The sequence below is a fragment of the Rhincodon typus genome, chromosome 13 (genome assembly GCF_021869965.1).
Source record: "Rhincodon typus isolate 14 chromosome 13, sRhiTyp1.1, whole genome shotgun sequence".
In the NCBI taxonomy this organism is placed as follows: Eukaryota; Metazoa; Chordata; class Chondrichthyes; order Orectolobiformes; family Rhincodontidae; genus Rhincodon; species Rhincodon typus.
In genome coordinates this window covers 50,082,543-50,110,310 of record NC_063344.1, presented here as the reverse complement: position 1 = coordinate 50,110,310, position 27,768 = coordinate 50,082,543, and the positions used below count along the sequence as shown (strand labels likewise).

At 38.6% G+C, this 27,768-nt stretch overlaps 1 protein-coding gene across 2 annotated transcripts; it reads right to left on the bottom strand.

Annotated features, from left to right (window-relative positions):
- Positions 1-137: 137 nt before the first annotated feature.
- On the bottom strand, positions 138-27,768 carry ap1s3a (adaptor related protein complex 1 subunit sigma 3a). 2 transcript variants are annotated; one of them, XM_048604697.1, is made up of 6 exons: positions 27,646-27,768; positions 18,896-19,021; positions 16,947-17,125; positions 10,546-10,654; positions 5,562-5,699; positions 138-2,621 (listed from the first exon to the last, which is right to left on the bottom strand). In XM_048604697.1, exons 2-6 carry the CDS (start codon positions 18,896-18,898, stop codon positions 2,586-2,588), a joined length of 465 nt encoding a protein of 154 aa, XP_048460654.1. In that variant the 5' UTR covers positions 18,899-19,021; positions 27,646-27,768; the 3' UTR covers positions 138-2,585. The 2 variants fall into 2 exon arrangements, with proteins under 2 accessions (XP_048460654.1, XP_020384287.1); XM_020528698.2 differs by lacking the exon at positions 18,896-19,021.

The following is a 27,768-nucleotide window of genomic DNA, read 5'->3' as shown; positions in this document are numbered from 1 at the left end:
CTTTTATGCATTCACAGTTGAACTGAATTTTGTACATTGAGATATTATTAGTATAGAACTAGAACTGTTATATAAAGCACAGAAAAAAATTTGATCTTGGCATTATCATTACTAGCTACTTAAACAGATGGCAATAATTTGCATTGCAAGGAACAATATTTATTTGAACTGACTCAATGCTTATACTGCTAAACAAATGACAGCCATTGTCAGTTGTACATTTTGTTCTGGTGACATCTGTAGCGATGTATAAAGGTTATCTATGTTCTACCCAAAGCTGTAATTCTCACCTTGTAGGCACATAATTTTGTATTCTAATACATCTAATTAAGAATTTTTTTCAATTGTTATTTGCTGGTGCAAATGTTGTTTGCATTTCCACTCAATTACTTTGGATGCAATTTTTTGTTTAAATTGTTTATATGATACAAGTTTTGTTGCCAAGGCCAGCATTACTGTTCAAGAACGTAGTGTTGAGTTGACACCATGAACCCCTCCAGTCCATGTGATGAAGGTACACCACTGTACCAAATGGTGTCTTTTTCCAGTTAAGACTCAGTTGTTACCAGTCATAATACCCATTTGGTTATAGCACAGATGGACCAAAACAGACTAGGGATGAGAAATGATAGTTATACATGGAGATCACAGATATTGGCAAAATGAAATTGGATAGAAATTATAATGGATGGACATATGCAATAGCGAACTGGGCAACATTATTTCCTGTTTGAAGATTCATTAATCTAGAATTTATGATTCTATCTAAAGGTAGTGTGGAGGAAGATTGATAAAAAAAATCAATACAGTGATGCTCAACCACAAGGAAAAGTTGGAGCAGAGATCATTGCAACTTTTAGAGAAAAAGAGAACTAAATATTTGAATAGGGAAAGAGCCTACTAGCAATAAGCAATACATTGGATTCTAGTATGGGACCCGGAGCAAAGAGACCCTACAGACACAAAATACATTTATGTTCAATAGCACAGTGCCACAAATTTGTTCTGTCTAATAAATAAGCTTTTCAGTAATTTGTTTTTTGTACCTTGCAGTGCCCCAGTGGACGGAAGAATAACTGTGGCTATAAAATCACTCACTGCATTAGTCCTGGACATTAAATCTCAACTCTATTTTTTATATTTCTCTTCAAACCTTAAGGTACATTGCTAAACTTTTCATAGCCTCTTTTTAAAAATTCGACCTTAAATATATTTCTCTGGATTATGATTGAAGATACTAAACTTTTATAACTTAAAGCAAATCTTTCACCATCCTGTTGCAAATTCTTGAAAGATTGTAGAAAAATAAATAAAATTGGTTGTTCCTTTCAGAGGTGAATTGCTGAATGAAAAATCAAAAAAGGAGACTTTAATATTCATCAGGCAAAAAGGAACTTCATAAAGTTAAATAATCAATAACAATTCTTAGCTGGATGTCAAACAGATGGCGAGTAGAGACCACAATGCTACTTAAAACCCATAGTTTGCAATTAAGAACATTGCAGCCTTGCTAATTGAAGAAGATTAATAATAAATAAGACAGAAGATTTTATTTGCATTGGGCTTATATAGTTTCCATGTGACAGATAACCTAATTCTATATTTCCAACAGATGATGGATAGTCTTGCTACGTCCGTGGGCTTAAAATATGATTGTCACTGTCCTCAATTATCTGCTCCCCCCATTGAAAAGTGGACAAAGTTAGCTGCCAAGAACTTCTCATAGGTTCAAACCACAATCTCTAATGGATTTCAGGAGTTCAGAAGGAGGTCAGCATCTTGGATGTTGTATTTAGCTGCGTTTGAATGTGAATAACAATTTCAATTGTGCAATGATGCAAACTCTCAACAAGTCTGTGTTTGGTAACAATGACTAAAGCAAATTGTTGATTTCCTTTGAATATTGATATGGATCATCCATCTGAAAGAGCAGTTGGAACTCACGTTCAAAATCAGCTCCTCTGAAAAAGCAGTTTCCCCCCTGTACGGTATTATTGTCTGAGCTGGAACTTTGTGTTGAATGGTTTTAAGTTTTACAGCTTCAAACTATTTCAAATAGTTTAAAGTAACATCCTTTCATTTTGAAAAAAAAAAATTAGCAGAAAGATAAAAGCTTATCACAGTTTCATTAATTTTCACAATACATAACCATTACATTGACTGACAACCTCAATTGCCTACCTGAATTTGGTACATGAATTTCAGGATTAAATGCTTTATTTATGATGAGAAGCACATTTGGCAGATTGATTGGTTTCTATAGAATAGGATATTTTTGAATGACAATAGAGGAAATACAATATAATCTAATTCAAGAAGGATTGTAATTTTTTTTTTTAAAAAAAGGTAGTGAAAAACCTCCTGCTAACCGAAAGTGTAGAGTGAAGAGTACATTAAGATCTGTAAATATCAAAACATGGAAAAATACTACGCCTCAATATTGCACAGTGCTAGCTGCATTTTGGATGACATTCTTCTATAGTGTGGTGCAGCAGCAAAATGTAAATATCTAAATTTTAAGTCACTGTAGGTTTATGCATAGGCTGAACTTCTAAACTATATCTTCCAGTTCTTCAATGTCCAAGTTAAAATGTTGGTTTAGCCATATATTCTTCCATGGTCTGGAACAAATATGTTAAAGTATTAGTTAAATCAACACAACATTAAAGTCAATTCATGAAACTGTTAATACAATTGTGAAATGCCGGCAATATGGCACCAGTTTATGAGAATGATCCTGTTTCAATTTCACAAGAAAACAAGAAATCACACAAGAAATTCATGTCTGCAAACTGATCAGAATTTCTCACAGAGACTGATTTCATAGCAAAACAGCTACCTAAATTGAATAAGTACAAGTGACAAAGGGATCAAAACAGATTGGAGGAAGATTTAATATGGTTAGGATTATTTAAATAAATTCTTAAAATCCTAAAAAAAATGATTTAAGTGGAATATGTTCAAAATAAATGTAAAGAATCTTTGCAGCATTAAAGAAATGTTGTTGGCAATAAATGGAATGTTAGAAATTACTAAATTAAAACAATAATTTCAAACTAAGTCTCCTCCAAAAATTTAAGTACTCACATAAGAATGTGTAATATTATAAACCTATGGTTAGAATATACAAAGCAAACATTTCCATTTTCTGGCAGGAAAGATATCAAATTGCTACAATGGTTCATGAGTACTTTAAAAGTGTATAACAAAAGAAAATAAATCTTTTCTTCCATGTTCCCAATTTTCTTGCTCAGAAACCATTCTTCTTTGTCAGATTACAGTTTTACAATACCATCCAGGCCCTATTCTTTATGTATGAACCTGAACAGTGTGGGCTAACAGGTCTGTTAGGTTGACAAACTGACACCACTGCTGAACCTGAAGTATCTTTAGCCAACATCCATGCAGTTTATGAAAAATACAAAATCAAGTCTGTTGGATTCACAGGGCTGAATTTTCTCAGCCTGAAGAACAAGGCCAATGGCAAGATCAGAACAAAACAGATTCTGGATGTTCAGAAAAATGTTTCACAGAGAGTGGTTTGTAAGTGGAATGAACTGACAAAGGAAGTGGTGGATGCATGTACAATTACAACATTTAAAAGACATTTTGATAAGTACGTGAATAGGAAAGGTTTTCAGGAATATGGGCCAAATGCAGGGAACTGGGAATAGCTTGGTTTGGGAACATGGTAGGCTTGGACTAGTTGGACTGAAGGGTAAGTTTCCATGCTGCATGACTCTACAACTAAATTCTTGAATTATAAGCAGGCATCTGACCAATAAGCAATGAGAGGCTTATTTGCATGCATTTACACATTATTAGTACCTAACCTCACTTCATTGATACGTAGTTTCCAATTCTCCCCCATGCAAGAGAGAAACGAAAAAAGGTGACAATTCCTTACCAAGTTTGAGCAAGTACCTGTTGGATCCACCTTGCCATTTGCTCCTCTTAGCCTCTATCCTAGACAGCACACCCAAACATCTCAAGTCATGCTCCATGCACAGCGATATCTCATCCCAAAAAGGTTGGCATCAGACATGTGCAAGCCTCACCACATCCTCATAGGACATCTCCAACTCACAGGGTATAGTTCTCCATTTCAACAGTACACTTTGGAGTGCACCCGTACTGCATATCATTGCAATGTTGCTTCCAGGTTACTTTATACAGTATTATACTGCTGCTCTGCCTTCTTGTTGTCTAGCACAAACACACAGCTGAGCAGCTTGTCAGTGATCAGTCAAGGGGTGGGCATACAAGATATGTTATATCACTGCCACACCTACAGCGTGTGCCTGAAATATAGGTGGCAAATCGGACTAAATGTGCTTCAAAATATAAAAAGGCAGTAGTGCTTGGTTAAGGCAAGGAGGACAATAATCAGTTAGGGGTCCTGTCACAGTCAGTCAAAGGCAGCGCCTAATGTTATACTTGGACATGGTTTAGACACAGTCAACCAGCTGCTTGGAGTTCTTATCACTACCTAATTTTGCCTGATTAGATTAGTGCAGCAGCACAGGCTTTGCGAATAAAGCTGGCTTCCCCAGGTACAGGATACTGTACACAGGTTGGGTCGAGAGGACCATATGAGCCATAAACCAGTACGCAGCTGAATTCAATGTAAAAGGGTTACATTCCATCAATGGACAAGTCATCGGTACCAGATTTTGGAAGTCTGCACCAGGTGCCCTGGAAATTACCATAATGCTTAAATGATGCTTTCCAACATGTGTTTTTCCCACATTGAACGATGAAGATGTTATCTATATTGGATGTTAGCCAAAAAAAAAGTAGCACTCTCTCAGACAGGGTTCTGACATTTTATGGCTCTAAGGACAGGTAACGTGTAGCTTGATTCTTGTAGCTTCAGCTACAGTGACTGTCGATCTGACAAATGATGTAAAAAAAGTAATAAATTTACAAACGTGAGCTTGTATTTGCTGCGGTCACCCATGCCATCTACGTGTCCTTAGAAGGGTCTCTTTTTTCTTCCCCTCCTACTAAATGCGTCGAGAAGGGCAGCTCATGGCTAGCACTGCAATGACCTGCTGCTGTTCAAATATGGGACGACAGTAACAAATTCTGGCTGTTTCCTGCAGTGACAAGTACGCCTGCCTTTGGTAAGTGCACGATAGCACCAATGGGTCACCATAGAGACATGCTGCATACATAAGGAGGTGAGCTGTGAAGAATTGCATGAGATAACTTGCCCAAGCTCACAGAGAGAAACCTGCCAAACGCTCTGAAATTGACTACCAAAATAAATTATACAATTCGAGAATTTTGCAACAGGAGTCACTGGGTAGCTAGAACTATAGATGTTTATCTCTCACCAATTCAAAGATTGGGTTGTTATAGGTTCCATTTCCCAATCTTTTTGCTTCATGCTCTGCTACCTTTATCAACTGAACTTTTAAATGCATTAAAGACAATACATTTATAAGAAAAATAGATCTACTTTTCTTATAAAAGAACTTCATAAGCCTCAGTTAGTGTGTAGCCAATATTAGCACAAGTTTCATTTTTGTTTAACCATCAGTAATTCTATACCTTACCTCTTGAAGCATATCTGCTTCTTCTATCGCTTTTGGTATACTTTGCTTTGAGGTGTCCTGCAATTCTCCTCCGATTAAAAATTCATCCAGTATGAAATAGGCCTTCTCAAAATTAAAAATAATGTCCAGTTCACAAACCTAAGAAAATACATCAAAATTGCCAAGTTTGCTGAATTCAGTTAGTAGCTAAAGTAATTTCATATAAAGATTTAAACAAATAATTCTGTAGATATGTAGTCCTTAAAATATTCAAATTAGATATTCAGATCATGAATGTTAAATCTTTGAGCTGTTATTAATATTCAGACAAATGATTTTTCTTTTAGTTAGCATCATTCTCAATTCATGAAACACAATAGAACCAGGACATCATGTTCAATTTGCAAGATTTTTCTTCTCTATTAAGATGCAAATTTAAGTCCAATTGAAACTAAAGTGTTGAGGGAGAAAGTGAGAGTGACAATAAGTGAGTGAGAATAAACTCTGTTTAACTTTAAAAAAAAACAAAGAACAGCGAATGCTGAAGATTTAAAACAAAAAGCAGTTTGAGTGCTGTGGCAGGCTATCTGAAAGGCTGGCCTCAATGCTCTGGCATGTTATCACACTTATTAAAAAAAAACACAATTAGCCCCAGTATTCTTGCCTTATTCATGTCAACTCATACAATCTTATGCCCATCGTACCCTCCATGCTAACCTATGCCTCTTTACCCACCTGATGCTCACATGACAATGACAGCTTGTGAAATCAATCATGCAGAATAAATACCATAAAGATAGCACTCAGACATATGTCAGAGTGATACTGCAGGCTGCTTCTCTTCCAAGAAATTGTAAAAGGTCAGAAATTTAAATACCTTGGCAAATCCCTTAACTACTTGACAGTTCCAATTAATTTATCCACTTTTCAATGCACATTCAAATCTACTTTTCACAATTGAACTTTAACATATGTAACTGTCAATGTGAACCATGGATGCAGAAAGTACAACAGTTCCCATTCACCCCAGTGAGAATGGTGTAACTTTAGGAATTGGAGCTTTAGTACCATTTGGCTGGGTTAGAGACCCTTTCCTTCATGACAAAAATTCCAGCCTAAAAATCCAACACCAGGAATATTCCCAAGCTTTCCCTTCAATTGATGCTGACTGGCCTGCTGAGTGTTTTTATTGTAAGCGAGTGAAATGTGCTCTGCCCAAAGGCAGGATTTTTGGCTTATTGTCTGTGATACTTCATCCTGAGCAAATTTCTTGCCTTATATTTTTTCCAGTGCTGGTTTGCCATTGCTTCTTACTTAATAGCCCCAATCTGCTTAAACCAAAATGGGAATCAAACCTGTGCTGTTGCCATTATTCTGTGCCATGTGGTTGCCATCTATCCAACTGAGCTGCCTGGCCCCCAGAATCTAAAAATAACTTTGCACAAAGTAATTAAAAGGAGGCACAGATAACAGTTCCACACAAAAGAGCAGCAAGTTTTAGAAATTGTTTCACAAATAGGAACAACATTAAACAATAACTATTATGGCCATGCAGCAGTTTCAGGAATATTGTACACTAACTGGCTACTTGTAGGTAAATGTACAGCATGACAGCAAACAGCTAACTTCAAAAAAAAAAGGAATGCGGAGAGTACAGGCCCAACATGTTCCCTTTAGGGTGAAATGTAGGAGCCACAAGTCCAGAGAAACCTGATGTCTAGCACTATTCAAGACTGAATAAGGAGGAAGAGAAAGGCTTTCGAAAGGTACAAAGGGAGCAAATCAACAGAGGCCCTTGTGGAGTATAGAAAATGCAGGGGAAATCTTAAGAAAGCATTGGGAAAGCAAACAGGGAGCATGAGAAAACACTGGCGGGTAAGATTATGGAGAATCCCGAGATATTCTATAAGTATGTTAAGTGGAAGAGAATAGCCAGGGAAAGATTGGGACCAATTAGGGACCGAGGGGACAATCTGTGCATGGAACCAGAGGACACTGGGGTCGAGGCCCGAAACGTCAGCCTTTCTGCTCCTATGATGCTGCTTGGCCTGCTGTGTTCATCCAGCTCTGCACCTTGTTGTCGCGGAAACTCCAGCATCTGCAGTTCCTACTATCTCTGACACTGGGAGGGTGTTGAACGAGTCCTTCACACCTTCATTCAGGAAAACTACTTTAGCACAGCATTCAGAAAGGAGAACTGTGAGGTTCTTAAGCACATTGACATTGGGAATGAGGAAGTATTGGCAGGCCTAAAAATGGACAGATCTCGAGGACCAAATGAATTGTATCCCCGGCTACTGTGGGAGACAAAGGAGGACATTACAGGGGCTCTGACCCAAATCTTTCATTCTTCCCTGGCTACAGGGGAGATGGCAGAGGACTGGAGGATAGCTAATCTGGCTCCACTTTATAACAGGGTGGTAGAGATTAACCATGGAAATACAGACCAGTGTGTCTCATATCAAAGGTGGGGAAACTATTAGATACATTTCTGAAGGAGGAAATTAATCTCCACTTAGAGGCAAGGTTTGATCACGAATAGTCAACATCCCTTTGTCAGAGGGAGGCCATGCCTAACAAATTTGATTTTTTTTTTGAGGTGGTGACCGGGTTCATCAATGAGAGTAGAGCAGTTGATGTAATTTGTATGGATTTCAGCAAAGCCTTTTACAAGATCCCAAGTGGGAGACTGATAAAGAAGGTAAAGCACATGAGAACCAGGGTAACTTGACAAGGTGAATCAAAATTGGTTTTGTGCTAGGAGATAGAGGGTAGAAGGCTATGTGACTGGAGGTCAGTGTCCAGTGGCTTACCATAAGGATCAGTGCTGGTTCCCTTATTGTTTGAGAGGAGTACATAAATGTCATAGAAAAGAATGTGGGGGAAATAAGTAAATTTGTAGATGACATGAAGATCGGCCAGGTGGTTGATAGTGAGGAAGGTCTTAGATTACAGGACGACATTGGCAATTGTCAGATCAGAGACAGATGGAATTTAGCCTGGAAAAAAGGCGAGGTGATGCACTTTGGAAGAAGTAACAAGACAAGGGAGTACTCAGTCAATGGCAGGAAACTTGGAAGCTTGGGTGCTTGTCCAGAGATCCCTGAAGCAGCAGCAGAAGTTAATAGGGTAGTTTAAAAAGCACGTGTGACACTTGCTTTATGAGATGTGGCATTGGTTACAAGAGGAGGGAGGTTATGTTGGAGTTGCACAAGACTTTGGTTAGGTCGCAGCTGGAATACAGCATGCAGTTTTGGTCACACACTGCAGCAAGGATGTCATTGCACTGGTGGGATGCAGAAGGAATTCACCAGGATATTGCCTGGGATGGGGCAGTTTAGCAATGAAGAGATGCTGGATAAGCTTGCGTTGTTTTATTTAGAACAGAGAAAGCTGACAGGGGACCTGACTGAGGTGTGTAAGATCATGAGGGGCATGTGCCTTGTCGGATATTAGGAAAACCTCCTTATTTTTAGACTCCATTCCCTTTGAAATAAAGGCCAACATTTAATTTGCCTTTCCTATTATTTGTGTATATTGGAGGCTAGCTTTTGAGTTTCCTGGACAAGGACTCCCAATCCCACTGTCCTACTGGTAGACAAACAGGAGGCTGGAAGAACACAGCAGACCAGGCAGCATCTGGAGGAAAGGAGCAGTCAATGTTTTGGGTATTACCCTTCTTCAGGGCTGGAAGAAAGGTAATACCCGAAATGTTGACTACTCCTTCCTTCAGATATTGCCTGGCCTGCTGTGTTCTTCCAGCCTCCTGTTTGTCAATCTTGGATTCCAGCATTTGCAGTTTTTTTTGTCTCTACTCATTATCCTATTGCTTTCTATAGTCCTTCTCCGTTTTAATAAGAATGTCATTAAACATTTTCCCAAAACTTTTTCAGTAGCTTATATTTACTATCCAGCTCACTTGAGAAGGGGTAGGCCTTTCCACAAATCTGATCAGCATTGAGCAAACTAAACAAACTGTGATTTACACTCATCCTACCCCAGTCCCACCTGATTGAGAGTCTCCTGTCAACTCTACTGCTGCCTCCCCAGATCTGTTAACAGTGAAATCTAAAAGTCACTCAATAGCAAATGTAAACCCATCAATTGAATTTTACAACTTCCATGAGCTTAACAATTACCTCACCCATTGCACCTAACAAAATAATATTTAATTTGCATTTTATTCAATGAACTAGACACAAACTTTCAACCAACTTTAATTTAGAATACATATCTCCAGAGTAATCCAACACAAATAGCACAGTAGTGCATAAATCTTGCGATGAGATTTAAATTCTTAAGCCATTTAATTGGTTTACCATCAGATGATCACCAAAGTAGGAGGATTGATTTCCATCTTTGATTCCTCACCGAGGCAACAGTATGACAAGTGCATGTTAAAAGAATTGATTAACGGAGAATCTAACTTAAATAAATGGGAATTGATTTCAACGTACTAGTCAAAAGCCTACATTGAACTGTGAGGTCTTTGAACAGTTTTATGATTAAATATTGTTGGCTTTATTTTAACACTTTATGGTGAATATGATCCTGAAGACAGGATTGTGCCTTGGTTACAGACCCCTTCCAATCCGAGGAATAGTGTTAGAAGCCGAAAGTTTACAGCCAGCGTATAAAAACAAAGTTTGGGCAGGCTTAATCCAGTGCCTATGACAGAAAAAGCTTTCCCTTAGGCTGCTATGGGAAATATCATTGGTTCAGTTGAAGAGTCTTTACAAAATTCGGGCTGAAACAAGCTAAAATGAGCTTTGCACATTTAGTAGCTAACTAGGCTTTGCCTGTAGTTGATCAAGAAGTTTTTGTTCCATGCAAAAGCACCAATGACGCTGATCGAGTAGAAATCAAGGTTTCTTCCTTTCTTAAAAAGCAGAATTTAATCAGATAAACAATTTCAACCACCATAGTGGGGTGACAAAGTGATAAAATCCAGTAAATCTTCCATTTTACTCTAAATTTTAAAATATATTTACCACAGAAAACATACATTTCCGAAATACTTATCCAGAAGTTCCACATAACGATGAATGATTTCTAGAGTCAGAAGCTCATTGTCCTGTTCCTCTATTGCACAACAGAAATATAAACTAGCAAACCTGAGGAACAAAGAAATTAGAGAAACATGAAATTACATGCAGTACATGAACTATTTACAGGGCAATTCTACAAGTTTTCTTCTTTCCAAACAGTTACATAAATGAAATGTGAACAATGGATTTTTTTGAATTGTAAACATTTAATTAAGGCCTTTGTTAAAGTAAATTACGTACAATGAAAATTGCATACTCCTTTGAAATAACAATACCACAGAAAAATAAACAAAGAAATTACTGACTTGGGCAATAAATACATTGCATTATAACACCTGTTAACTGAATTTCACTTGGATATTATTTACAAAATATTAACAAGATCTCTGGAAACAATTTGAAACATGCCTTTGATACTTATTACATACAAGGATGGAGTATGCAAGACGCAGCCAATAATATAGTTCTCATTTGAGTAGATCATTTCTATTACTACTGTATACCAGTTGTTCAGCAACCAGGCAAACACTTTTGTTGATTCAAGTCAGAATTTTGCCAATCCAGTGCAAAAGCTCATCTGATCAAATTGTTTGGAGGCATTTCTCCAATATTTTGGTTCAGCAAGTTACCTCTGGGTAGCCATACAAGAAATCATGTTTTTGAATCATTTTATGACACTGGATAATAACAGTGAGTTTTTGGAGTGGCTTGCATTCAACAAAGATTTGAACAACACATTGCTATTCTCTTGACAGTGACATACAAATTTCTCCTAGGCACTCTTGTAATGGAACTATAAACTGCACTTACACTTTTCTTTATCATAACAGAGGTAAAAAAACATCCGAAGGGCAAGGGTATCATTTTCAAATTTCATTTCTCCTTTTATGGCACCAAACTCTTTCCTTCTGATGATAGTGACTGTTCATTGCTGTTCTCTTATAGTGCTCCCTCAGGCTAAAGTGTCAGCTCATTTTTTGCCGAGCCATTTGAAAATTAATTCTGCCACTGCAGTATACTTAAATTTTATGGTTCTCTTATTAAATATAAAAACAATTAGTGAAACAATACTGCAAATAGAGAAAGTGCACAAAAGAAAACAAAACGGAAAGGAGTGAAATATTGGCAGAATCTAGACGAAGTATACAAATTTGCTGCAAGATCATAGTATCAGCAAGAGTTACTTAAATATAAACAAAGTTGCTGGAAAAGCTCAGCAGGTCTGGCAGCATCCGAGGAAGGGTCACCGGACCCGAAACGTTAACTCTGTTTTCTCCTTCACAGATGCTGCCAGACCCGCCGAGCTTTTCCAGCAACTTTGTTTTTGTTCCTGATTTACAGCATCTGCAGTTCTTTTGGTTTTTTTTAGCTACTTAAATATACCTGTGATAGAATAAAAGTAGAAAACAGAAATATGATTATTATATAAATCAACATTTTCGAGAGCTATTTTTCATAGAGATTATACGTTTAAACAAAGAAAAGCGATCAGAGTCACAATGATACTAAATTGAAGGGTTAGAATATGAAGATAGCCGAATCCAGAGGAATCACCTAGAAACATCACATGTATGGACAGAACAGTGGGAAATTTATTTTTTTGTTGCAAACAAGGAAGAAGGAAAATTATTCATCCAAATAGCTTTCAGTCACTATCTTTGCTATTTAGAATCTGCTGGGGATGGACCAATTACACAAATGTGCACAGTTACCACATGGTGGCGATAGAGAGAGACAATTAGACGGATGGTGATCGCTTCAGCTCAAGAAGTCTATACTCCAACTCTGGGCAAACTGCACTTTCAATAACATGACTATTTAAGTCACCAAGTCCCAAAAGAGATGTGTTATGTATTAAAACTGTATGGTGAAGATTAATCTTCAGCACTAAAGTCAAAAATCATGAGGGCATATTTGGATTTTATGCAATACTCAGTCATAAATATTGGTTTGCCTAATAAATCAAAAAATAGGAATGACGTCATGCCAACTTAACTAAACTTTTAATGCCAGAAAGGGGATGAGCACTTGCTAAAGTGGGAGGGTGCACAATGGGGCTGATCTTGATTAATTTCCTGAAAATGTTATGAAGAGTTGGCATAGGGATACAAAAAGATTCAGCCACAAACTGTGCATTTACAAATACATCATTGGCATTGGGTGGTGAGTCCACGTGGCCTGTTTGAGTATATTACAGCATTTACAGAACTTTGATACATCTAACAATGTGCTAATCAGGGCTCAGCTGGTGGCACATTATAACAACTTACTTGGCATCATCCGAAGACTCTTCACTGAAGAATTAAAACAAAATATACCATTGAGGCACGCAGAGAAAAAAAAATTCAGATGACCAAAAGTTTGTCAAAGAGGTACGCTGTTAGGGGAATGTTAAAAGGAGAACAGTGTGGCGAACAGGTGGAGAGATGTGGAGATTGTTATTTCAGAACTCAGGGCAACAGAAGGCATGGTAATAACAACAGAGCAAATTTTTAAAAATCAGGGATGCATAACAAGCCAGACTTAGAAGAGTATAGATACATTGGAGGAAAACAGAGAGAGATAATGAGGTGCAAGGAAGGATTTAAAAACCAAGAATGAGAAATTTAAACAAAGACTTTGTTTGACCAGAAACCAATGCTGGTCAGCAAGCACAAGGATGATGGAGGACAGGAGCGAATGAAGCATTGGCAGCATTTTGGGTGATCAGAGTGTGAGAGATGAGCCATAAGTGCATTGGAATAGACAAGTCCAGAAGTGAACATAAGTATGAGTGAAGGTTTCAGTAGCAAATGAGCCAACTCAAGAGAACCAAATACAGGATTAGAGAGATTAGTCTGGACAGAAAATTTTTAAGACTACATAGAGTCATACAACATGGAAACAGACCCTTCGATCCAACTCATCTGTGTCCACCAAACATCCCAGTCTCACCTAATCTCTTTGCCAGCATTTGGCCCACATCCCTCTAAATCTTTCCTATTCATACACCCATCTGGATGCCTTTTAAATGCTGTGATTGTACCTACCTCCACCACTTTCTCTGGCAGCTCATCCCACACATGCAACACCCTCTGCATGAAAAGTTACCCCCTCAGGTCCTTTCTAAATTGTTCCCCTCTCACCTTAAACCTATGCCTCTAGTTTTGGATTCCCCTACCCTGGGTAAAAGACCTTGGCTATTCACCCTATCCATGGCCCTCATGATATAATAAACCTCTAGAAAAGGTCACCCCTCAGTCTTCGATGCTCCAGGGAAAAAGGCCCTAGCCTATTCAGCCTTTCCCATAGCTCAAACCCTCCAGACCTGGCAAAATCTTTGTAAATCTTTTCTGCATCCTCTCAACTTTAACAACATATTTCCTATAGAAAGGCAACCAGAACTGTACGCAGTATTCCACAGGTGGCTTCACCAATATCCTGTACAACAGCCACATCCCAACTTATACACTTAACGTTGTGAGAGATGAAGGCAAGCATGCCAAATGCCTTCTTCAAAACCCTATCTACTTGCAATTCCACTTTCCCCGAGGAACTACGTACCTGCACCTTAGGTCTCTTTGTTCGACAACACTCCCCCGGGCCCCACCATTTACTACATAAGTCCGGCCCTGGTCTGCCTTACCAAGATGCAACACCTCACATTTATCTAAACTAAACTCCATCTGACACTCCTTGGCCCACTGGCCCGTCTGATCATGGTCCTGTTGTATTCTGAGATAATCTTCTTCACTGTCCACTACACTACCAATTTTGATGTCATCTGCAAACTTGCTAATCATACCCACCTATTCACATCCAAATGATTTATATAAATAACAAAAAGCAATGCACCCAGAACCAATCCTTCTGTCACACCATTGGTCGCAGGCCTCCTGTCTGAAAAACATCCCTCCATCACCACCATCTGTCTCCTATCTTCAAGCCAATTTGATATCCAATTGGCTGGCTCCCCTGGATCCCATGTGATCTAACCTTACTGCCCAGTCTACCATGCGGAATCTTGTTGAACACTTTACTAAAGTCCATGTAGACAACATCTACTGCTCTGCCTTCAATCTTTTTTGTCACCTCTTCAAAAGACTCACTCAAGTTAGTGAGACGCAATTTCCCATGCACAAAGCCATGCTGAATATCCCTAATCAGTATTTGCCTTTACAAATGAATGTGAATCCTGTCCCTCAGAATTCCCTCCAACAACTTACCCATCACTGATGTAAGGCTCACCGGTCTATAGTTTCTCAGCTTTTCCTTACAGCCTTTCTTAAATAATGGCAAGGTTCAGAAGTGGTGACTTTTTTTAAGGAAGGATGCAACAGCATTAGATGGTTTACTAGACCAACCCCTATAATAGGCAGGTGGTCTTATGAGGATAGGTTAGACAAGCTACTGTATCTTCTGGAGTTTCAAAGAGTAAGAGGTAACTTGATTGAAACATAAAAAAGATGCTGGGGAGGGAGGGGGATGTCTTGATGGGGTAGATTTGGAGTAGATGAATCGTCTTTTAGGAAAACCTAGAATGAGGGCTCACAATTTAAAAATCCAGGATAGTCCCTTTAAGGCAAGGATGAGGCAAAATTGTTTTCTCTCAAAGGGTCATGAGCCTTTACAACTCTTAATATAAAGGTGACAGAAACACAGTCCTTGAATATTTTGAAGGCAGAGGTTAAATGATTCTTGTTAAGTGTAGGGGAGGTGGTTATGGTGGGTAGAAGGAATATAGATTTGATCAACACACACTTGTTGAATAGCAAAGCATGTTCAAGATGCTGAACAGCTTGGTCCTGCTTGTTGTTCACAAATTAATACGCCAACGATCAAGTCAGGTGATGATATGCAGGTTGAATTAAGTGGTCTTAGTCATGGCATGAGTTGGGGTCAGAAAGTCAGTTTGGAATCAGACGTGGCATCAAGGTTGCAAATAGACAGACTTAATTTGACTTTTGACAGATAAAAGGATGGAATTAGTAACAAGGGAGCATGCGCCTCTGAGGGGCATTGGGGTCAAGCTCTACAAAAGGTTAAAGCTGATATGCAGTTCAGTACAGAGGGAACAATGCACTGACAGCGATACACGTTAGGTGGATCGGCCATACTAAATTTCTCATAAGACTTTAAATCAAGGCCCCACCTACCTGCTCAGGTGTTTGCAAAAGATCCCTAGGCACTATTTTGAAACAGAACAAGGATATTGTCTGTGTCCTGAAAAATATTTATCCCTCTATGAGTATCACAAAAAGAAACACATTCTGGTTATTATCATATTCCTATTTATGTGACCTTGCTGAATGTAAATTGACTGCCCTGTATCCTACACAATAGCCAGTGACTGCACTTAAAGTGCTGTACTGAGGTTGCGATAGGTGCTACATAAGTACGAGTTATTTTTCTTTTCAGTAGAATGGGATGCAGTCTTTGTATCAACTTTATGTTTTGATGGATTAGGCATTGAAGTTCGAATTTACAGTGGAGGGTACAGGGGTAAATTTCATTGACTTATGGTTTGAGCTGCTAAAATTTTAAATCATGGTTTATACTGAATGGAATAGGCTATGGTTTAATTCAATGAAAGGTGAGCAGTCAAAATAAAGCAAATTAAAACTCACCTTTCAGCTACAATAGTGGCATAACAGGATATCTTGGAGTGGCAAAAAGTAAGAATTCAATAAGGCAGCATACAAAATTACTGAAGGCAGGGGAGGAACTGTGAACTCAATTTAGGATGACTGTTCCAAAACAAAGTGGCTGCTAATAAAATTCAGTTGAAACAAACACGGAAGCTTTTCCTTGTTCTTTAAAGAATCAACAGACTGACATGTCAAAAAAAAAACAGCTGGTGCCAGCACTTGAGTAATCATCTGCTTTGAATCATAGAATCCCTACAGTGTGGAACCAGGCCATTTCATCCAACCTCTGAAAAGCACCCCACCCAGATCCACACCCCTACCTTAACCCTGCATTTCCCATGGATAATCCACTCAGCTGGCACATCCCTGAACACTACAGGCAATTTAGCATGGCCAGTCCACCTACCCTGCACATCTTTGGACTGCGGGAGGAAACGGTAGCACCTGGAGGAAACCCACGCAGACAAGGGGAGAATGAGCAAACCCCACACAGTCACTCGAGGGTGGAATCGAACCGGGTCCCTGGTGCTATGAGGCAGCAGTACTAACCACTGAGCCACCATGCCACTGGTGTCTTTTAAATGTTGTAACTGTACTTGAAAGTAACTGGATCTTGTTTTCTGTGATTTACCTGAAGTCATAGCTCCCATCAAAATTCAATAAATGACCTGTTACTAATTAGAGTATATGTAGTGAAAATGTTGCATAAATCTGTATTAAAAAGTTCAAACCTTTTATAAATAATTTTCAGATCTCGCCATTCAACAAAACTACACATTCTGGATTGTCGAGACAGCACAATTTGAATAAGTTCCCGAGTAATCTTTTTCTTCTCCTTATCAAGCAACGGAGTATACCACTTCTGGAGCCTCAATTTGCCTTGACGGCTGAAAAGCAGCATGAAACGCATCTGTGAAAACAAATATTTATCCTTCAGCACTCAATATAGTGAGGAGGTTGTGTGGCATAATTGCTGGTAGGTTAGAGTCTCACCTCAGGGCTTGATGGCTAAGGAAAGTACATTTATAATGATGTCAAACTGGTTGATTATCAGCCTGCAGATCCTCTCCACACATGCCAGTGGCAGATGGCTCCTAGTCAGCCACATAATGGAAAGAAAGGCAGAGCTTCTGCCATCGCTCTTCACAGCTCCAGATAGCAATGTGCATGTTGCCACAAGAACACAAAACCTGTGAGTGGTCTGTAGCACACCACCGCTACCCAGTTTGCTCCAAATCCCATAGCGCTAGTACTTCCATTGAAATGGAGGCAGGACGATCACCAACTAATTAACATGCATGAAGACACTTTGCAAAGTAGGCCATTGTGACAAAAGCAAGGTTTAAAAAAAAAGAAATAAAACAGAAACAAATTGTAAATGCAGGAAGTAATAACAACACACCAAATTAGTTAGAATCTGTGGAGAGAACAGATAAATAATTTTTTCAATGATTTACACTGGAAGGTGAAGACAGAAATAAACAAAAACTGTTGATTCAAAACAGCAGACAACATTATCTGGTGAGAGAAACAGAATCAGAATAAATGCCTCCAACCAAAGACCTTTCATAAACATGAACCTGAAGACAGCATCTGCGATCAGGTTACTCCTTGATGAAGATGCTGTTTGCCGTTGTGAAGAGTTTTGTGCAGCTGGGAGCTTCAGCTAATGACACGTGTAAGAGCCACATTGTGAAGTCATCCCGCATATAACTGGGTCTTGCTTAGTGCACTTTGCAGCTAAACACTCTAGTTGAGGCACTTACACAGCTGAATGTACTTTCAACAGTAAGTTGAATCACCCCACCAGCAATATTTAACAGGGATCACAAAGCTAATTGATTTCTACTGGGCTGGCTGAGTTTGAAGAAGTGTTTATTGGCTTCCAGAGTTATTAAAGCTACAATGTATATAGGCAATGATACAGCATATGCAGTAGGATCTGATGCTGTCTTAAAGGATTCTGAAAAATCCACTTAATTACAGGCTGGGTATAATCATTGTAGTCTTCTTGGTCTACTACATGATAGAACAAATAAACAGGAGTTGACATTAAGCAGGACAAGCTGGTGGAAAGGGGGAGGTGGTGCAGGACCCTTCCTGGGTCCCAACCTGAAACGTCAGCTTTCCTGCTCCTCTGATGCTGCCTGGCCTGCTGTGTTCATCCAGCTCCACACCTTGTTATCTCTGACTCCAGCACCGGCAGTTCTTACTATCTCTACCTATTTAAAGGCATGCTTTTCATATTCAAGTAAATAAAGAATTCAGCAGAGATAGTAGGAACTGCAGATGCTGGAGAATCCGAGACAACAAGGTGCAGGGCTGGATGAACACAGCAGGCCAAGCAGCATCATTAAAGAATTCAGCAGCTGTGTTGTGAAACCTGTTCAGCCTGTTTTCAGGTGTTTCACAATCCTGTGGGGACTCCTTTGAAGGAGTTTGTACTATGGAACCACATCTAATTACTAAATATCTTCAAATACAGACACCAGTATCCCTTAACACAGAGTGAGAGAGAGAGATAAAGAGAGGAGCACACAGAAACACCAGACAGGATTCAAATCAAAGTGCTAGTAAAAACACCTTGTTCAATATGCCAGTTGTTTACCTGGTCAACCAGCCAGGATTTTATTAATTTTACTTCATCTTTACCATGAGTATAAAATTTCAATGTACCTACCATTCTGACTGTAGATTAGAAGAATATTTACATCTTTAAGTTCAGGAAATTGTAATAGCTTTCCCAGAATTCTTCAAAGTAAAAGCTCCTCCCTATTTTGCAACAACACCTGGAGTCCCTCAGAACCTATATGCAAATTAATTTAGTTTACAACCTTTGACTTCAAAATGCAAAAATGGCAACTCATTCTAATATTCACATTTCCCTTATTTCTGTTTTGTTTTTGCATATGTTGTTCCTTTTTCCAAACAGCTTTATTTTTGAGAGTGTTGATGATGATTCTAATGCCCTAAATGTGATAATTAACCCTGGCAAGAACTAGAATCGATTAGAGATAGTAGGAACTGCAGATGCTGGAGAATCCAAGACAACAAGGTGCAGAGCTGGATGAACACAGCAAGCCAAGCAGCATCATAGGAGCAGAAAGGCTCCTATGATGCTGCTTGGCCTGCTGTGTTCATCCAGCTCTGCACCTTGTTGACTAGAATCGATTACACCACATTCACAAAGTACAGGACATCGTATACATTTGCAAGATGACCTTTATGATCCAATTCAAAAATTTTCTCCTTACAGCAACACTGTCAAGAGTGGGAATTGGCAAACTGCAACATCAAACATAGTGCTAGAGAAAACAATTCCACCCAGTCATTTTTGTTTTTTTTTTCATTTTAATTTTTCCCCTATTTTTGAAATGTTGATTTAAATCATAATTACCACATAAAAAGTCATTTATAGTCAAAAAATTTTGACACATATAAAAGGATCATGTCATGCTACAAATGACTTCACACACAGGCACTTCCTTATTAAGTGAGAAACCAAAAGATGATGAGAATGAAAAATACCTATTTTGATTTGTATCATAGAAAATTCCAAGGACATTACAAAATATACTTCAATGTGAAATACCATGAGTAATTCAGTAATGACAGAATTTGACATTTATCAAAATTGCTTGCAAAGAACTTTGATGGGTACTCTGTAGCCTTTACGCTAAAAAGGTATAACTAATACTTTCACTGACAAAGCTAACTCATACTAAATTATTCCAACACCAAACATATAAATACTGAATTGTTTAATGCATATAATTATTTGAAAGTTGTCAATGTAATTTTGTTTAGATAAATGATGCAGTAAATATGCTTCATTGTATAACAGCAGGACCATGATGGGGGCTATTTGACGTTTGAGTTAGTGTCCATACATCAGTCTTGCACCAAAAACTGCAGAGAGAAAGGAAAAGTGAAAGTAAACCTCTAACATCAAATTATTCCCTAATAATGTGCTCATTTTTCAACACAATACTATAGACTGAACATACTGTCAACATGAGATTCCAAACAATGTTCTTGTAGCACTTGTTACCCTCGTATTCCTGTAGACGGGGAGATAACCTTGATAAATAGTACACTCATCGCTTGAACAAAAACTTTATTAACTTGTGGGATATGGGCCTTTCTGGCTGGACCTATTGACTGTCCTTAGTTGCCTTTGAGAAGGTTGTGACAAGCTGCCTTCTTGCACAGCTGCCTCTATCTGCTGTAAGTACACTCACACAGATTCCAGGATTTTGACCCAGCAATGCTGAAGGCATGGTGATAAATTTCTAAATCAATATGGTGTGGGGCTCAACATTTTCTGTGCCTACGTCAATGCCAGGTGGTCTATCGAATTCATGAAGAAGAGTGTAAACCTGAAATATCGACTTTCCTGCTCCTCTGTTGCTGCCTGACCTGCTGTGCTCCTCCAACTCCACACTGTATCCAGTTTCATTCCTTTGTTGAGACTTTGTATCGACTGACACAACTGAGTCACCTGGCCATTTCAGAGAGCAGTTGGGAATCAACCACATCATTGCTGGCTTGGAGCCACATGCAGGCTGAACCCCTTCTCCGAAGGACACCAGTCCTTTGAATTCAAATTTCACCATCTGCCACGGTGGTATTCGAACCTGGGTCCCCAGAACTTTAGACTACAAGTTCAGAAAGTAGCTAGTGATATTACCAAAAGGCCATCATCTCACCTTCTGTTGTTAGAAAGCATCAGCAGCCTTGTGTGAATTTATTTCAATGATTAGCTGCCATGTTAATTAACTAAACAAATCAAACAAACAATCTATCAAGTCAGATTTCATTCTAGGTTTCAACTTGTCCAGTAATGTCATCATAAATTGTGGCTTATTTTGGGATCAGTATTAATTTAGTTTAATTTAACAAGGAGGAAAAACAAATTTTGAGGTTTAGGATATTAAACAGGAGTGTTGTGGTAAAGTTAATTGCACTGATTGGACAACAAAAATGCTTTGCATATTGCTAAAATCGTCTGGAAGTATATGACATAATGAATTACTGGAAACCATTAAGGTTAAAACAGAGATTAAGCAGAAAATTGAAGATAGAAATAAAAGCAATTAATGCAAAAGCAAAAATGCAAGTGAAGTGGTGCAGAGAGATCTAAACAAAGTCACTCCAAGACATTTTTGAAATCACCAGTCTACTTATGCATTAGTTGCAATGCAATGCAGTAAGTTCTTGTTTAAATGTTGACCACTTACTGTTGTTTCACTTCAATGTTGTGAGTTAATGGGGCCTGCAATCTCATGGAGTATTGTGACATTAGTTTTAACATTGCTCCCCACATAACTGGCACCATTTGAAGCAACCTGTCTTGCTCGCTTACTGTTCAACTTGACGCTGCTACTCATGTCTAGCTTTCAATGTGTAGTATCTTGGTGCCCAACTCTTTGACCCCTCCCCAGAGAGCAGGGCCCAAGGCCAGGGAATCTTTACGGACCAGGCTCTAGACCATGTGTGTGAGTCACCACTTCCTCCAGACCATGTTGTAGCTGCTGCCTGACAACATCTTTTTGATACCTGCCAATGAACTTCTCGTCAGTTAACACTGCCTTTGGGACCTGCTCAACTCACTCCTCTTGGCCGGCTGTCGGGCATTCGCCTTTCTCCTTCAGGGTGTTGATGATGACTGAGCTTGGTAGCTACCGCAACCACACCCCTCCTCCCACCCCGTGAAGGCCACAAATTGGAGAATTTGGGAGGGGAAGGATCAGCAATGATCAGGGAGTAGGAAATTTAGATTGCAAACCAGAAATGAGCAGGAGGTATAGCATTGTAAGTAGAAAGTTGCATATAGAAATAAAAAGAAAAAAGTTATTTTCAAAATTGTTTCATTCATTAATGTAGGAATTTAACACTGTCAAGTATCCCAACTAACATTTTTTTTTTAAATCAGATCCCATAAAACCTAACTCCAGTTTTAACATAGATCTCTATAGAAATTAAGTGTGGAATTTTCCCATTTTCAGCTCAAGTGTTTTGTTGACCGGGTTTTACGGCACCCAGTCAACCCTGGCTCCCAGCAACACTTCTCACGTCATCTTCTGCTCTTCGCCTCATTATTCTGAAATTATGCCCACACTGAATGAAAGAGTTGGGCATTTAAGACAGAGTAAAGAGGAATTTCTTCTTTCAAGGGGTACTGAATATGGAATTCTTTACCACAGAGGGCTGTCAAGGCTGGGTTATTAAGTGGGGTTAAGAATGATCAGCTCAAATCACAATCTCATTGAATGGCTGAGCAGACTATGAGCTGAACGGCCTACCTTTCTTTCTATATTTTATGGTCTTGTTATGACCATGTTATGGTGGTCTTCATGCAGAATTGGCAAGTGAGGTGGATATGCCTGCTGTTGCCAGAACCTGGTGACACTCTCAGCAGTCCTTCCTTTACTGACCTCCCCAGAAGGCCACGTCATCAGACAGAACCAGCCTGGACGCTGAGCCCGAGTCATTGCAGTGTCGTGGGGAACTGCAGGAAAGCTGTCGGTGATCTTTCGTACCCTACATGATTAAGTGCATGCATCTCTCTGTATTAGTCACACCAACAGTGTCACCACTCACTAAGTCTGCCAATGCACATGCCTCTCACCAAGCCTCATGGACTACATCTCTCATTTTTACATCATACCTCTCAATTCCTCTCACCCACTGGTCTAACAGGCTACAAACCCTTCCTGACCTCTGCTCCCCCTTATTACTCAGTGGGGACACCTCACCACCTCTTGCTGCTGCATCACCACAAACTGCTGTTTCATCCACTTAATCCCCCTCCATTTGTCTCATTGCAGGAAAGATTGCAAGGAAAGTCTATTCTCCCACATCATCCTGACTGACATACTGGCAATCCCTGGATTGGTTACACTAGACCATGGTCAGTCCTGCAGGTTAAACCTCCAGAATGAAAAGACATGGATCAAGCACATGAATGACCATGGCCAGCCCCCTGGGCTAGAATCAGATATGCCCCTTGACTTTGACTTTGACACGCAGTGTGTTTGCCACATAAGCTGCTGGCACATAATGCTGGTGTGACACTGACATAGCACGGTGTTGTCCATCGATATATCCACTCCCTTTACTGCTCAGTGCCCTCCACTATGATATGCTGCTGCCTGTCCCTCTGTGCTAACAAAGCATTGTGAGCTGGCAACCTATGTTCCCCTAATTTGGTTTTCCAATGACCGGCTAACAAGGTCCGTGCATGGCAGTGACTTCTAAAACTTGAAGTCAATTCATTGGTTGCCAATTGGCGTGCGCAGAACCTCTAAGTGGTTGTACAGCTGCATAGCTTAGAGGGGATGGTACTGGCAGCCTCCAGTTGTACCCAAAGCCCCTGTACACTAAATATTGATGCAAGACATAAAGACCAGGAGCTTCCAAGCAAATGAACCTTAAGAAAACCAAGCGAAGAGCAATAAGATGATCCTGTGTAGATGCATGGGATGGCTCTGTGCCTCGCCCATAAAATTACTTGGTGGAAGCCTGCATGTCATAGCTGTAACTGAGCTCTAAAGTGTCGAAGAATTGAAGCTGTGCAAGAGTTGATCCGAGAGCTGATATGATCATATGCTGTGGCTAATGGTTTGCTGATGCCAACTGAAATAGATAAAAAGTCAAGGAGGAAGACACCCATAGAGCATGCAGGGAAATTGTGAAGAAGATGTGGTTGTATGATGTCTGGGACAAGAAATCGGTGAGCTACAGCCTCCAGGTAACTACCCACCCTGACTTGCACATTAGGCATTTATTCCACTACGTTTCTTGGGGGAGGGAGGAGGGAACTGGAAGTTGTTCATCAATAAAGCGAGTTGTGCTATTGATAACATTTCAGTACATTGACATATAGAAGTCACCACTCAAAGTTTAAAAGGAGGGAAAAAAAAGGGGGAAAAGTTCTCAACGTCATGATATTGATTTTTTCATTCTCACCGTATTTTTTCACATCTTTCACCATTCCCACATCACATCAGGGAGTGAAAATTCCATCCATTGTTTCATTTAAAGTCTCAATTTTCAGGAACGTCACCACAGCAATTATTGAGAACTTCTGTACATTTCAGCTCAGATTTTCTTGGAGTTGAGCCTTGACTGCAAACCGTCAGCTTTCACCATCAATACTCATGAAACGGATTAAAATCTCAGGGTGCCAGGCATGCACAGATTACCATGAATGCCCTGAAGTTATAGTCACTCGGGACTCTAACACAGGTTACACAATTATGCTGACAAGTCACTCCCCAAAACCTAGCAACCACGAACTCAGTGAAAATTTCAACTTTCCCACTCCTACATTAGTGGCAACATAATGAATGAAATTCAGCGAACAACAGAACTTACTCTTAAAAAATAATTTTACAATTGGAGTGCTGTTAAATTAAAAATTAAATGTTTCACCTTCTGCTTTCAGACCATGTGTACATCCCAATCTTTAACTTGCTCCATTTAAAATAAAATCAATTTAGTTACTCCTGGTTTCCTTTTTGTATTTTCTGTGAAAATCCTATAATGAGATTGGTTGCTGAAAAGCATGATGATATTGCCGCATCCTACACCATCCAATAAAGAACAGGGAAACTAATAGAGGTAAAGTCTTGATAGATCTCCTGGAGTGACAGTTGGAGGTTAGTGGTGAACATCCTTGCATGATTTTTACCCACAAGTTTCAGTTTAAAATAAAGTGCATTTATACATGTTCTAAGAATAGGTATTGATTAGCATACATTAAAGCCAGAATAACCAAGGACATTAAACCATTCATTAGTTTGTCTTGAGTGACTGAACAGATATCCATTTAGAAAACTGAGAAAAATTGTCACGTGATTACAGCACTAAAGGTCTGCAAAAGTTACACTGACAGAGCAGTCGGTGAATCCTTGTCTGGGAAGGTATCACACACATTGTAATTCTGGCTTGAAGAGGTGGAGGGACAGAATAAAGGTACACAAAGGGGGTAACTTTTCAAAAAGAAGCAAACTCAGCCAAAACCTGCGTGTTAAAAGCACAGATTGTCAGTTTAAAGAAATAATACTGAAGAAAGGCAAATGTCAAAAATAAGTCAGCTAGCTGATGAAAGGAAATGGACATGGTTATTTCACCTCCACTCCCACTGCCCTCCTCTGACCTCCACTTAAGCAGTTGGTTAAATAGATGACCACACGATACCCTGAAGTGCTTTACCACCAATGGAGTTATCACTGTTGGAATATAACAAGTGGAATTTTCTTTTACTGTTACAATTCATACCTGGTCTTTCACAAGCATTTCAATCAATCTTCAAAGGGACTGGAAAAAACACATGGTAGCACTTGTGAAATACATGCTATCTAGTTTGAATTAAAAGGCTCAAAACTTGGATTATTTTAGTTTCCAATTAGATATTGGGTAGTACAGGCATTCTTTTAAATGTAATACATTCAGAATATTCATAGGAGTAATTTGCACCACAATACCCAAAAAAATCTAAATCACACTTTCAACATGTAACATGAATGAACAACAGTACTGTTGGAAAATGCTCTGTAAAACAGATTCAGAATAAGAAGAGAAATATTTGAATTGAATAGGAAGCCTTTACAGAATATTTCAGATGTAAAGTCCACGAGTATATGCAAAAGCAATATTCATAATCTCTGAATAGGGTTTTGATTTCCATTCATGATTCAGATTTACAAAAAAGAACAAGATAATTTCCACAACTCCATGGGTATTTACAGCAGCACATTGTTTGTGACCTAAATCAGGCTTGTTTGGAGACCTGTCAACTGATTAGTAGTTTAACTGATTGCTACAATTTTTCATTGTGTCATATGATGTGACATCACTTTGTCAGTGACAATCTGTTTTGCATTTTGTTTCCTCCAACAAATAATGCATGTAAATTAAACAGATAGGAACATTGTGGGTGTCATGAATTGACCACTTGGAAACTAAACGGCAATTTATTTAACATTAAAATATGGCATATGTAAAATCACATTTTTAAATAATTATAAATTTTAATAATAATAGGTAAAACAAATAGCTCCACATTATAGTTTCATTGTCATTTCACTTTATTTCTCCGTCCCCATTCTGGCCTAAACACCTCAAATAGATGAGATTGCTGAATGAAAATTAAATTAAGCGTTTGGTTCTAGTGTATTTAAGATTCAGTATTCTGCAATATTTCAACCCATGGATGTAATAAAACTATTTAATTTATATTGATGAGCTTTTCTTCATTATTGTACATTGAGTCGTATGTCAACAACTTTTTTCTTATTCAAACAATCACTGCTTGGTATTACAGTTAATTACAACTAAGTAATAATGGAAGAAAAATATTTGCACTTATAGGGCATCATTCATGACATCAGAACATCTTGTAACTGTTGTGATATAGGAAACATGGCAGCCAATTTGTTCACAGCAAAGTTCCCACAAACAACAAAAGGATTTAGTGGTTCTTGGAATAGGACACAGACCAGTAGATTTATCATTCTAAAGAGAACCGTAGCATGGCTGACTGGTGTGCAGTCAGAGAAGGTGTCAAACACTTAAAAACAGTTATGGTGGGAATTCAAACAAAGTCTGCCAGACAACTAAAATCCACCTCAGTATCAGGATTGTTCCTCAAATGTGTATTCAAAATTCTGCAAGGTAATTTTAAACTGATGGTGTTCAATAATTCTACATTATAAAAATTGAATGAAGGTATGCAATTTGCATGACAGTGTTTAATTGATTCACGTCAAGGTGTTTTATGCATTTCCTACATTTTCATGGAGTTTTAAATGTCCTGCTTGCCATACAAAAATCACTTTTTTAGACTGGTTTCTCATTTCTAAAAAGGTTTTTCTCCCTTTTGTTTAGATTCTAGGTTTACATTTGGGATTCTAACTTTTAAACATCAAATGCTTTTCTGTTTTTGTTTCAGATTTCCAGCGTTTGGTCCTTTTTTTAAAATGAGACAGCACCTGCATTATGGGTTATTTACCATAAGTATAAAGCACAAAATCAGCTAAAACATTACATTTTTCAAAATCGTTTTGATTCAAATAAACTAAATCTCCACCCGAATCTCAGCAATGCCTTCAAACCTGATTAGTTAAATACAAAGGTAGCTAATAGAGTTGTAATACTGCCTGTATAATTGACTTTAAAAACTTGTAAACTATAGCCTTTAATATTTTACATAGTATATTGCCTAATCTGTTTATTTAAAGCACAGTAAGTGTCTTAAACTAAATATTAGTAAACTATTCTTTTCAATGTAGGCCAGGTGAGTACTTGTATTTTCACCTGCAGAGACAGGTGAAGTAACTGATATCTACGCTTGCCAACATAACTCTGCACTTAGATTTAAGACACTCCTAAGGAGTAAAATATGCATTTTTTAAAAAAACTTACCATTCTGCCTTAAAGCTAAAGATGGATGGATGGATTTAATCTCAAAATCTGAGCACAAAACATTTCCTGATAAACTTGCATTCAGGAACCCATAGTAGTTATCCCACAATTCTGTGTGTTTAA